The sequence below is a fragment of the Pygoscelis adeliae genome, unplaced genomic scaffold, assembly GCF_000699105.1.
Source record: "Pygoscelis adeliae isolate BGI_AS28 unplaced genomic scaffold, ASM69910v1 Scaffold209, whole genome shotgun sequence".
NCBI classification, from domain to species: domain Eukaryota; kingdom Metazoa; phylum Chordata; class Aves; order Sphenisciformes; family Spheniscidae; genus Pygoscelis; species Pygoscelis adeliae.
The window spans coordinates 4,443,137-4,456,510 of NW_008825538.1; the positions used below are offsets into that span (position 1 = coordinate 4,443,137).

At 34.9% G+C, this 13,374-nt stretch overlaps 2 protein-coding genes across 2 annotated transcripts in view; both read right to left on the reverse strand.

Moving 5' to 3' along the window:
* Positions 1–5,410, reverse strand: LOC103923517 (transmembrane emp24 domain-containing protein 11-like). Its single transcript, XM_009331890.1, has 5 exons — positions 5,252–5,410; positions 4,266–4,366; positions 3,410–3,535; positions 1,028–1,174; positions 1–161 (listed from the first exon to the last, which is right to left on the reverse strand). The coding sequence occupies exons 1-5, from the start codon at positions 5,379–5,381 to the stop codon at positions 12–14; spliced, it is 654 nt and encodes a 217-aa protein (XP_009330165.1). The 5' UTR covers positions 5,382–5,410; the 3' UTR covers positions 1–11.
* A 5,661-nt stretch (positions 5,411–11,071) lies between these two features.
* Positions 11,072–13,374, reverse strand: part of SPON2 (spondin 2, extracellular matrix protein) — a 6,630-nt gene continuing 4,327 nt past the window's right edge. The window contains exon 6 of the mRNA XM_009331891.1: positions 11,072–12,123. Coding sequence (XP_009330166.1) covers positions 11,945–12,123 — 179 coding nt within the window. The 3' untranslated portion in view covers positions 11,072–11,944. The remainder of the gene's footprint in view (positions 12,124–13,374) is intronic.

The following is a 13,374-nucleotide window of genomic DNA, read 5'->3' on the forward strand; positions in this document are numbered from 1 at the left end:
CTTTATAAGATTTAAACAAGCTTCTTAGATATAAAGAAATCTCTCAGAGATTTGATTTGCCAGATTCCAATGGAGATGAGGATTAGTGTTTGTACAATAGCCCACCACAAAATATTGCTGTTAGTTTCTTCACTTGTCTTCCGAAATTTTTCTTCACGCTCCTGAAGAAAAATCAAAAAGCATAATTATTACTTTTTGGCATCTGTATGTTTCATGCTGCTATCTGGGTAACTAGACAGGCATCCCTTTTCTGCATGGTCGTGAACAAACACTTTTTTCACGTTGATAAGAATGAAAGTTTGTTCTTATCCATAAGGTGGATATCTTTACAAATCAAAACCGAGAAGCAGACACACTGTATCCTGAAGCAAAAAGGCAAACAGAGCTTTCCCTTGTTCATAAAACATATATTGTGCTAAATATGTTCCACTAGTACAAGCTTAAGCCTTTTTAGGTTTACAGTCACTTTCATATTGCAGTCAAGAACCTTTTTGCAGCCAAATTTCTTTTTTTAGGTAACTAGTTGATATATTTCAAACACAGTCTGACTGCCTGCATACGTATAGAAAAGTGAGAACAACGGGTGTACACTTGTTTGAAGGAGGGCTTTATTTCTACCTGCATGGAGATATATAAATATAAGCTCAGTCATTTCCTCACCCACTCCAATAAAGATTATGCACACAGGCCACCATGGAAACAGCAGCTGGCAACATCACCAGCAACGGTACCTGCCACCTGCTCAGCTGCTCTTACTGACTCTGACCAAGGAAACTATATTTGGAAATTCCTGCTTTAAAATAACACCTGTTGCTATAAGCATGAGTTCACAGGGATTAATTAGTTTTTATGTTACAGCTTAAAAGTATTTTGCAAGGTAATGTAAGCCATATTGGTTAAATACCAATAGATTTTTATGAGTTAGTTAAAAATAACACTGCAATTAAATAATAAACCTCGTAATACTTTATAAATCAATAAACCTCTGTACAATATTTTTAACATTTCCATTAGGGAACATACATACTCTTTCATAATTTTGTTCTTTGGATATGTGATGAATTTGCTCAATTAGATGTTCTAGTCTAGAGTTAACTTCATTCACTTTGTCTTTAGCTTGAACAACAGATTCATCCAAAAAATGTTCTCCAACTCTAATGTCCAAATGGATACGCTGTGAACAGAAATAATATTCCATTACTGTGTCTTCCTCGTTTTCAAAATTCCTTAGAAAAAAAGAAACAATTGATAATTTCCATTTAAGCTCATTACAGGAAAATAGTTTTAATTGCTTATAGAAATCCTCCCTAAAATTAGAATCAGATGGGATATTTAAAGTGTTTCTTAATTTTATTTTTAAATTAATTATATAAATTTAGAATCTTGACTACTGTTAGGGAATTATTTTGTGCTAGTATTGATTCAACCACCATGAAAATGTTTTCTGTTCTTTGTCCAAACTAGTTAAAAAAATGAGTACCATTAGGACTGCTCATTGTGTTTCACATTCCATCCTAATATTGCAGAAATAGCACAGTAGTACTGCAGGAAGCTTTTTACTGATGCACTTCTATGTTTCCTCCACTAACAGGAATATAAGACTGGAAGGAGACCAGTGGAATCATTATTTGCAGTTTATCATAGGTATTACAGCAGAACCATCCATAAGGTATCTTTTTTCTTTCTCTGCACACAGTTTATCCGGTATGAAATACCTCCCAATAGCCTATAAGCTATTGTACGCTCTATAGCAAAAATGCCCCAAAGCTGCCAAGCAACAGACCCGTAGAAAGAAAAGAGAAGAATGCAACTTGCAATATTATGCAACTTATTTTGGCATGAATGAAAAATTTTACTAAAACTAATAGGAGAAAGTTCTCCTAGAAGCCAATTTGTACCTAAGAGAAAATTTAAAAGTTTTAGCCAAACAAATAATCTGCTGAAATCCTAGAGCTTGGTATTACCACGATAGAAATTTGGTCTACTCAGACATCAACCACAAATGAAGGGCACATCTCCTTTCAGCTCTCTTAGAATTAGCTAACTGAACATCTGGACATCCATCTCACAACCTTATGGTAGCCTTTGTCCTTTAATTTATTAAACTTTGGTTTGAAGCAGTTCACATCACCACCACTGCATCTGGTTCTTACAGAACACATGAAGATTTAAGTTACCTAAAGAATGTTTTTCCTTTTGTGATCTTTATTCCTGCAGATATAATTATAAAGAGCAATATTTTCCTTTTTTATTTCTGTGTTCTTAAGCTAAACAAACCACCCTATTTAATATTGGTGCTATTAATGTTCTCCTTCCCTGCACCTGTTCACTTTTTTTAAATAGGATGACCAGAACTGTACATGGTGCATGCATCATGTAAAATGATATTAATACATCTCCATCTATAGCAGATAAAAATCGCCTGGTGTATCCTCAGAATCACATTCATGGTGTGAAGTTAACTATGACCAGCCAATGCTTTATCCCCCTCACCCTCTCTAGTTGCTGAGTGCCACGATTTTTTTTATTATTAGAACCTAAGTGCTTTTGCAATATGTATGATTAAATTTCCACTCATTTCCATAAATCAATCCATAAGAACACCTACTTATTCCAGTGTAATATTCCCACTTCAGTATTGTTAAGTCTTCTTGCTTCTGTATCATCTACATGTTCCCAAAGCATACATCTAGGATGAAATTTGGCCTACCTCACTTAACACATTTACGAGATTTTATATCTAGCTGGTTATCTAACCCTTTTGCAGTCAACTAGAAAAAAAAAGCACCTCTAGAGAGTAATTCTCACCTGTTCAACTATCTTTTGAGAAGTGGTATATAGATACAATTTTCAAAACAGTGTTTATGAAATTGTTTGCTGAAATAGATCAGAGCCATGATATCACCTCTGATGGCCTCTTTTTTTTTTTCAAAATCTGTATTAAGACCAACTTTGTTGGTAGTAGACAATATCAAGTATGCTAATATATTCTTAATTTGAATATCTTTCAAGAATTAAAATGTTACATTTTCTTTAGGAATTCAATCAAAGTTAGTGAAGACATGGAATATCTTTATGACAAGTGTTTGTGTTAGTCAATCTTACATATTTATCTTTTTGAACCAAATAGTTGTTCTGATTGATCAGAATCTTTCACATTCAAAGCACTGTACAAACATTAAATCACTCTATAGTTATTTGTCTTGCCTCTTTAATCTTGACTTCTTAAATATCAGAACAGAGTCTCTTTATCTCTTCATCTTCATAATTCTAGGTTTGTCTTCTTTAATCACTAAAATGTTGAATTATCTGCTAGAAGTTAGACTACCTTCTAATCTAATTTGTAATCTCTGCAGTTTGTAAACAATTGATACTATTACAACAAAGAATATTTAAGAAATATACCTACCAGTTTACTTCCTGCAAATGCCACAAATCTTGTTGAGTTAGACTGTAGGCAGATAACATGCTCCCCAGATAGATAGGATGTAAAAGAAAATGTTCCTTGTGGCCCATACAGTTTTGACAATAGTACCTGCAATTTAGATATTATATATGTTGGGTATGTACATTATAAATATCAATAAAACAATCAAAAAACAGAGCTGTGAATTGGATGTAAAAAATAATCAATTAACCTCCTGACAACATTAAATTTATCTGAATTTCAGAATCGATTTAGAGAAAAATAAACGATTTTAACTTACAGTGAACATTGAAATGCTATAGATTTCTGCAATGTACAAAAGCCAATGCTTTCTAAAGCATTTAAAGTTCGAAAACTAAGACTTTGTCTAGGCACAGAAATAAATTGTCCATTGCTGAAAAAGCTCAGGACTTCATGGCAATGCAGGCAGTTGTTATGCATGATGGCTATATGCAGCCTCAAGGCAATCTTGACTTTTGCAGTTTAGTTTATCATCAGCCTTCCTTTCTGCCGCTCAAGTGAATTTTCATTTTTTTTAAACTTAAATTTTTAAAATCTAACCTGTTTTCTCAGTTGTCACTTACTATTCTTAATGACACAGTTTCCCAAATCTGGTAGTAATGCAAAAATTGTCCACACACATCATTATCAAACATTGTCTTTTCTATTTATTTTGATAGAAATCACAAGGTGCTTATACCTTTCAGCACCAAAATACTGAACTAGCTGATAGACTTACTTTTTCCCCAAAAGTGTCTATTATTTTTAGATAGTGCTGCCTGTCAGTGCCAAAAGTCGACTCATAAATCCTACAGAACCATTTCTAAAGCATATTTACCTCAGCAGAAGGAGTTGTGACAGTCACAAACATTCCCAAACCGGGAGCAGATTCAAGAAAGTCTTGTTTATGTATATCCCAGCGTTGTACTTTGTAATTCCCTGAATAAAAATAGATAAAAATCTGTTAAATAAAACATAGCTTAATATTAAACATCTTTATTGCTTTTCCAGCAAAAATATAAAGATAAATTATTAACAATAAAACAATATATGTATTTCATGTGCTTATGATTAAAATTGCTTAGGGAGCACTTTATAACAGTGTGAAATGCAATAAATTTTTACTACACTAGAAAATGTTCTAGAATGCTACAAAAATGGTTGATTAACAAGTAATGCTTTCTGATTACTCCTAATGCTCTGGCAAGATTAGCATACAGAAGGCATGCTGAGACCTCCAAAAGCATGTGTGCTGTATTCAAATTACATTGTTAGGATTGTCTTTCATATTTTTCACATTATTTTTAAAAAAGAAGATTATATATTATTTTTTACTGTCCCCTTTCAATCTTACATTTACAGTCTTGTAGACGAACTTAATGTGCTTGTGTTAGCCCAGGTGAAACGGAACTTTAGTACATCTTGAATTGCTTCTTTCCAGACCAGTGTTAATCAAAAAAGTAACTCTCGCATTCATATGGGTAAAAACATGTTACAGAAATTCTGGTATGAATGAGTAAATCAGCCAGAATGTATAGAAGCACACACTGAAGAAGCAGTTCCACTGCTGTAGGATTAGACAGTCCTTTTGTTTGTCCAGTCAGTTAAACATTCTGCAAACCTGCCTTTCTTTGTGTGAGGGATACACATAATGTGTGAGGACATTATAACTAGTCCCTGCTGCGGGGAATTATTTTCAGTGTGCCCTCTTTCTTATCACCAGGGTTTTACCATATTTATCAATCACAGATTTTCCTGTTACATTACAAGCTATCTTCATTATTGCATAGGTTAGATCATCATATAGCATTGACAGATACCTACCAATTACCAACGTGTCACTGGGAACATCTTCGATTATACATTTTTCTTCTCTTTCTCCACTGTGAAAATATAAAGCGAGTGAAAAAGAAATCCAAAAGTTCATAAGAAATCCTATTAATTGGCTTTTCATGGTTTTTATGTATCCCAGTTGTACTGCTTTTGGAGATAACTATTTACAAATGTACGTAGTCCTGTGGTCGTTTCTTGTTTGCTGCTTATCAGTGTATTTTTGAGGGCGAAAAAAACCTGTGAGAAAAGGCAGCTGGTGGTAACACATTTATAAATAACTACAGTATGTTCTGCAGAATGAGATAACATGAAAAAGATAACTTGTAAAATCTTTCTTCTTTCCCAACATCTAGATTAAAATTTTATTTTATACACATAGAAGAACACGAAACTGGAAAGAACCTCTCAGGTACTTGAGATCAGTTCCCTAGATTACTGTAAGCAACTGCATCGGTTATCTCTTTCCATAAACTGCTCAATTTTCAACTTAAATGAACTTGTTAACTTATTTATTCTGGGTGATTATTCCAGAGCTTCACTCCTCTTTTATTAAGAAAACTTGTACCTAAATCATTGGACATATGTATACACCTGTACAAAACCCATAGGGACCACATAAAAGGGCTGAAAGAAATACGAAGAAAGTCAAAAGAACTTAGACAATAAAAGACTCTGAAACACTAATGAATATGATACAGCAGGAAAAAAAAATAAAATTAACACTTTCTGAATAAGACATTTTAGATAAGAATGTCTTTCTCTTAGTTGCTGCCTAATAAATTCTCTAAAGAAAGTTATAGTGTAAATTAAATAATGATAGAGGGTTTCATTATTCCCCTTTGTACTAATATAGACCAAACAATCTATATGCCTGATGATGAACTCAGTTACTACTCAAGTGTTCCTTGTCCTATAAACTGAGATCACTGTGTCTGGAAGGTTGGCCTCAATGGGAGAGGATATGTGGTTGTTTTCCAGCATAGGACCCACCTATGGGATCATTTCCAGTAGGGAGGAACCACCTTTGAGCTCATTTTCCCCTTCAGAAGCTCACTACACTCCTGTTGTAAGACTGTAGTTTGATCACTGACTCTCTACAACCCTGCCATGTTCCTCAGCAGCACCTGGCATTTGCAGATGAAATTGTTGTCATGTCCTTGAATGTGTCTTTGTTGAACCTCTTAGTTCACTTCAGAGTTCTGTCATCTTGACTTCAAGGTATGGGATATAAGCTACACACACATGCCATATAGGTGGTATGCAGTGCCATAGACAGGGAAACCACCATCTCCTTGCTGGAATTTTATCAGCATTTATTTTGCTTGAAAAGGCGGTAGTTGGATTTTATGTTTTGTTTTTATCTAGCTGTCAAATGCTCAGCTGCATAAGTTGCATCCTTAACACTATGCACACACCAAAGGCTCATGACTAGCCCTTTTCCCTTATTGTTCAACACCTCCTCTGAATTCTTCTTTCAATTTCCTCATAGAATGTCCCATTTGCATTTACTGTTATTTGGTGACACCTATTTATTAGTAAATAAAACTATGTTGCTCTTCCTATCCATTTCTGAGCAGCCCTTCTGAGAATCTCTTTAGCAGGAGATGCATTCTGCTAGCGCTGGTAACCATAGAATTGGCCCCATCATAACACAAGAACATGTTTCTTCCTAGTGTCAAGGAAGAAGGATGGACAGCAACTCATCCTCAATATCTGTAACCTAAATACCTAAAATTTCAGGATGGATTATTTCACATCTGCTGGTTTATTGCCCTTTACTGCACCTGCCACCCATAAAGTTGTCTCAATAAAAAATGTCTTTGTCTAACACGGACATAGGCTCACAACCATCATAAGTTCAGTCCATTCCACAGCATGAAGTATCTTCACAGAAGTTCTAGCACAAGTATTAGTTCACCTCCAGCAAAATACAACATCCTTACACTGATAAAGAGATTGTCAAAGATGAGGAGCCTTGATTCCTTAAACATTACTTCTTTTTCTTTGACTCCATATGGTTAAGGATAGAGGGATACAAATTGCATCTCATGGCCATTGAATCCTTAGGAGTCTCAAAGGTGATATTAGGACTCTGTTACTACTTTAGCATTTATCCATCAGAAATAATTTTAGATTATACAGAATCTCGTAATATAATTGCACTCTTACTCCTCCACCACAGGGAGATCTTGACTGACATGCTCCTGCATAAATTCTCATGCCATACTATACCTGCAAGAAGTATAGATTTGTCTGCAGACTGTGAGCTGCTTAAGCAATCATCCTTTTAGCTTTTGATTGACTAATGAAATTTCCAGAATTCCGTGTTCCAATGGTAGAACACAAGATGTACAAGGGGACGCCACTTTATCCTTCACTTTGCCCAGACCAGTTGGGACAGACACATTACTTCTGTACTTTTGGCTAGCAAATGCTAACATAGTAGGGCTGCTGGACTTCAAACAAACAAAAATAAGTCAGCCTCCAGGTGATCAGGTTGTCATGCAGCGTATTGAGAGCTTTTTTGTCTCAGGCATTCACAGTACCTGTAAATTACCATGGACACAACTTCTGCATACTACATCCCATTAAACAGGATTTGGCCGACTTCAGAACTGCTGTATCAAGTGTTAGATTTATTTTCTGAGCATGTTAAATATTGTCATGGAATAGTCTGAGTTACTTTATTATGTTGGATCATTCATAACAGATCAGATATTCCCAATGTATTTCAATTACCTGGGACTGGGAATATCATAGAATCATAGGATCATAGAATAGTTTGGGTTGGAAGGGACCTCTAAAGGTCATCTAGTCCAACGCCCCTGCCGTGGGCAGGGATATCTTCAACTAGATCATGAAATGGACTTTTTTGCCTTCAATACCATCAAGTACTCTCAGATCTTTTGCTCACATTCCAGTTATGTCCTGATGGGGACCGTGCTCATTCACTGATCAGAAAAGCCAGCATGTTTTCCATTCCATTCTAGAAGTAAGGCACACATTAGTTTCCGTGTCCATGCTTAGCTTAGGCAGTGTGGCTAGGATATTAGAGCTGTTTTTCAATGAATCTAAGACTGTCTCTCCCAAAAATGATCTTTAACAGCAGACCCTGTGCCATTTTGACAATTGCCTGCAACTCTTCATAGCAGGCTCAGTGGACGAGATTTGGTCAGTTAGAGTTGGCCCGCTTATACAGTACACTTATACAGTGTAGGGTTGGCCCTCTGACACAGCTTCTCCTCAGTTGTGGGAAGGCATATTTACTAAACAAAATGGAACAGGGCCTCAAAATGCAGTTAGTAAGTTCGTTTCACACACACACCCTGGGCATCCATCCTGGTCATTTTGGAGTATTTGGTAGAACAAAATGTCTGCCCTCTCCTTTAGTCCACCTAAGGCTCACACAACCAACATTTATGCTATGGTACCAGGGAGAGCTTTTCAGTTCGGTTCGGTTCAGTTCAGTTCATAGATCACATCAGTCCTTCTTGTATCCTGACTTATGTACAGAAGTACTCTCTTTTTTCCCTAGTCATTAACCACGAAGGTGCTGTACTGGATGTCTGCAGAGAAGCCACAGCCCATAGAAAAGCATAAATATATCCACAGCTTCAGCTGGCATTCCTACCTACTAGGAGGTAATAGGAAGAGCTTTCATATGTTCACAGGTAATTGTCCTTAAATTCCTTAAGGTACTGGACAAGTTGTTCTCAGTAATGAGGTACCCTATTCCACTATAGGAATTGAATTTGGTGTTTGTGGTTTTTGTAGGACCACAGTTCAAGTCTATGGTGACTTTTTTTGCTACTTCACTTACCTTTAACCGTGTCTTTCATTCTGCAAGAATATCTGCCAAGACATCAAAGCTGATTTTTCCTACAGAATGTTATTGCTAAAAAAATTTTCCTTACAAATCCATTTCAAGTTTCCTCCCAAAGTGTTTTCTGAGATTAGTTTAACCCAGAAATTAATTTACCTACTTCCTTCCCTAAATCTCATGTATTTAGGACCACAGCATCTTGGCTGCCAGCCATCTGTAACACTGGATGTAAGGGAAAAGGAAGGAAGAGTTTCTCTGTGCTTCTTCGCCGTCCAAAAATTTTTAAGACAAATCCAAGACTGCTGAAAGTAAAAGCTACAAAGGCCTCACCATATCCACAGAGGGATCACATACCTCACTAATCCATTTAATAAAAATATGTTAGGAGAAATGTGCTACATCATTAGAATGTGCTCCACCATGCTTCAGCAGAACTCACTGTATCCACAGTCTTGCCAAGAAATGTCTCCATCCCTGGTGTTTGCAAAGTGAATACCTGGAACTACATTTATGGCCAAACATTATACTGCCACAAGGGCATCCTTAAAGGATGCCATATTTGCCAAGGTCTGCTGAAGTCACTGCTTACAAAAAAAAACATATCCAGGTAACTGACTGGATAGGAAACTTCTGCTTGAAGGAACCTGCAGTGAATATTCATGTATGTAAACACTCTCAAATAGAAAAGTTATTTATCAATAACTGGAGTTTCCTGAAACGTGTTGGCCTTTTACATATTTGCTTCTCTTTCTACTCCACCTTCCCCTCTCATCCCTTTTCCTTCAGTGTCCTTTGGGAAACTTTTGGCTTCAGGAGTTTGAGTAAACACTGGGACTGCTCCACTATCAAATCATAACTTGTAGGACTGAAATCCTAGATTTGGGTCATGTATACAATTACAGATGCAGATACTCTTCTACTGGACCTAGCCTTTCAGTTGTTCTGGACATGTGAAGAAGTAAACCCTAGTGTCTAGAGAACTTCCAGGAAGGTTCCTCCAAAGATACCTTGTGGCTTGTGGGTTTGTTTTCCCTAAGTCATAATTTTGACTTGCATCTGATTTCTGCCCAAGACCTTTATTGAATTTAGTCTATAACTAGTTGATCAATCAATTTGAAATTAGTTCCTGTCCTCAGAGAATATTTAAATATATGCTTCAATATATGTTTAGTTTTCTAAGGTGGTGATAACTGTGTAACTATATAGTAAATAAGTTTAGCAGAAAAAAAAGCATAGAATAGTAAAAATTAATACAAAAAGAAGAAAGAAAAAAATTGAAAGGCGGAGAAATTAACTAAACACAAAATATGAAAATGATAGTGTAATAACACCATTTCCATTATAGAATGGAAACAGGGGAACCTGAAAAATAGGTATAATAAAAAAAGTAAGTGAAACAATTTTGAAAAACAGGCAACCATGGGAATCTGAAGAATGTAAGATGTAGTAATTCCTATACTTAACCCTAACAACTGTGTGTTTATCAGCATTTACAGTACCAACTTAGTCTAGGCTGATAGTTTCAACTTTCTTTGGGTCTTTGCAAGATTCATCTCCTGGAAAAAAATATTGAGAACATTTTAAATGTCTCAACCCTACAGAGAATACAGTGTGCTCCTTTAAGTACATAATAGATTTTCCGATATTTGGCATATTCCAAAAAGAACCTACTCAAATCAACATCTCCTGTTCAATATCTGTGCTCTATATTTGTAAAATCGCAGTGTCCTGTAAAAGCTTTGTGGGCTGACTGTAAACATATTCTATTGGAAAGTGTTATTCCAAAATCCTTTCCCAGGTTTATAGCCACAAGTCTTTACAAGCCATATGTTACATTCGCTTTGTAACGGTTATTTGAGCATTAAAACTTGCAGTCAGGAAGAGTTTCTGACATACTGTGTTTTGTTATGTCTGTGTATACCTCAATTTTAGATAATATTAAAACATTGGCAACTTTTCTCTGTAAAAAGATTACGATGACACAAATAGCAACAAACACATTTAATAAACATGGACATATTTACTGCATATATAAAGACAATTATATAATTTATGTTACGGTCAACAGTGTTAACTTTGAGATAGTTGTCTTATGAGGGACACACAGCAACAATCAGTCAGTTTTTAAATCTCAGCTAACGCTTTTAATTAAGTTCAGAGATTTTCTACTAGTATCCACACTTCTGATTTTTTCTAGTAATTTTGTTGGCCGAGTGTCCTCATGACAGATATTCTTCTCACTTTTGAGAAAAACAGAAAAAGAAAGACATTTTCATGTATTCATAAGTCTCAAGACAAGTTTACTCAGTTATGTTATTGTCTTAACCACACTGCAAACATCTGGTCACTCTGATTTATGTAAGTAGTTTCTGAAGAAACGCATGTTAAACATGTTTAGAAAGACAACAAAAATGCCAATAAATTATAAAAACATAATTTAGAGAAAGAATTAATTTCTAGGTATAAATAGCTGTAGATCAACAAATTACAGTATTTAAGAACGTTATTAGTTTAGATTTTGTGATTGAAAGATTTTTACGTGTGAAGTATAATCTTTCCAAATATCTTCTTTTCTGCCACTAGAGGGTACTCCAAGAACTTACAGTGTATTTATGGCAAGGATTTATCTGGGGTTTTTTGATCTGTAAATGATCAAGTACTGTTGTCATGCTAAACCTTAGGAGTTTAATCCCCCCAAAATCTTGATATTAAACAACAACTTTCAAAACCAGTCTGATATACCTTTTCAGCAAAATAGTGCAGCTTACCCAAATTATAAGGAACATTGACTGACATGTAGTTTAGATTTAGTTAAACTTATCCTACTTTTAAATTATCTAATTTATTATCTTTTCTTTATTTCAGACACAATTCTCTGGTGCACATCCTGTTTCTTCATCCAGATTTGGACAAGGCATTCCATTATTGGCAGGCTGAAGAAGTACAAAACGAGTTCTGATCTTGGTCCCTGTCTTTCTGCAAAGACCTCTACAGAGACCCCAGGAAGACCATTGTGAAACCTCACAGTCCAGTGGTGTTTCTGCAATATACACCAAAAAAAAAAGGTAACTTTACATAAATTTGTGCTTAAGACAAATACATAGCTAGCAAAGCATTAAGGAATGATGATCAAATAGCATCCTTAAAATAAAAATCCATAAAATCCATGTGCTGTCTCATAAATAAAAATATTTTGTTTCAGCTCCTAAGCTCATTGACATGGGTATTATTATTATCATTATTATTGCAGTCTAGAGACTGAGGTACTATATCAGTAGTGCAGCATATTATTTATTGAATTGAAAGTATAGAATTCCTGTCGAATAAAACTATGCTTAAAATAATTGCATTCAAAAGATTGCATTAAAAAACATTTACTGTCAATTTTATAACTCATTTGCCTTTGCATGGCTTACTAAAACCACCAGGATTAAAGCTTTTCTCTGGTTTATTTAGGTACGCTTATATTTCTTTGCAGATAGATATTGTTTCTATAGTTGTTCATATCAAATTCCATTTAACTTTTGATTCAATCTTCTTCAGAAATAAAGAAAAGTCCCATTTTTTATCATCAAATCATCTTGCTATTGTTTGGCACATACACTACAATAAATATATTCTGTCACTAGAAGCTTTTTAATACTAAAAGGGTTTTCAATATAGTTTTAATTCACTGCAAGAAAAGAAGTCAAACTCTAAAGTACTTTTCTTAATGTATACTTCCAGTGAAAATATTTTTCATAAAAATATAGGTGATTATTCCTTAGCAGGTTAAATAAAAATATTGCTTGTCACAGGAAATTGCATCAAAATTGTGTATTACAGCATTTGTGGGTAAAATAGGTGTGCACAAAACCAGTTATAAATGCTGTACTAAATGTGTGACCTCTGGTATAAATTTCTGGTATTACAGTGGAACTCGCCACTTCTGTTGTGATCGCTCATTCCCATGTTTCTAGTCAGAATGAGGGGGACAGTTTGGTAATTAAATCTGTCCTTTTGATTCTGGAATATGTTTTGAACAGACTGATTTACTGGTTAATATACAATAAAGTGGGGATATATGATTAAAAATTATTTTTTAAATACCATACTTTAAATGTATTATTTTAAATTTATATCCTAAAGAAGGCCAAATCTTCCTTTCAAATGTCGTGGGAAACGCATATGACTGAAAATGGGATATGTAGCACTCACTTTGCATATGTCTTGTTTATTAATAGAAATACATTAAAACACTATAAATTGATAGAGAAAAGCATTTGTGAAAGTATAAATCATGCATTATTAG

Coding starts and splice junctions, on each gene's coding strand:
- LOC103923517 (XM_009331890.1), bottom strand. CDS start 5,381: ATGAAAAGCCAATTAATAGGATTTCTTATGAACTTTTGGATTTCTTTT. Junction 4,367..5,251: donor CAGTGACACGTTGGTAATTG/GTAGGTATCTGT, acceptor ATTTTTATTCAG/GGAATTACAAAGTACAACGC. Junction 1,175..3,409: donor CATTTGCAGGAAGTAAACTG/GTAGGTATATTT, acceptor TTCTGTTCACAG/CGTATCCATTTGGACATTAG.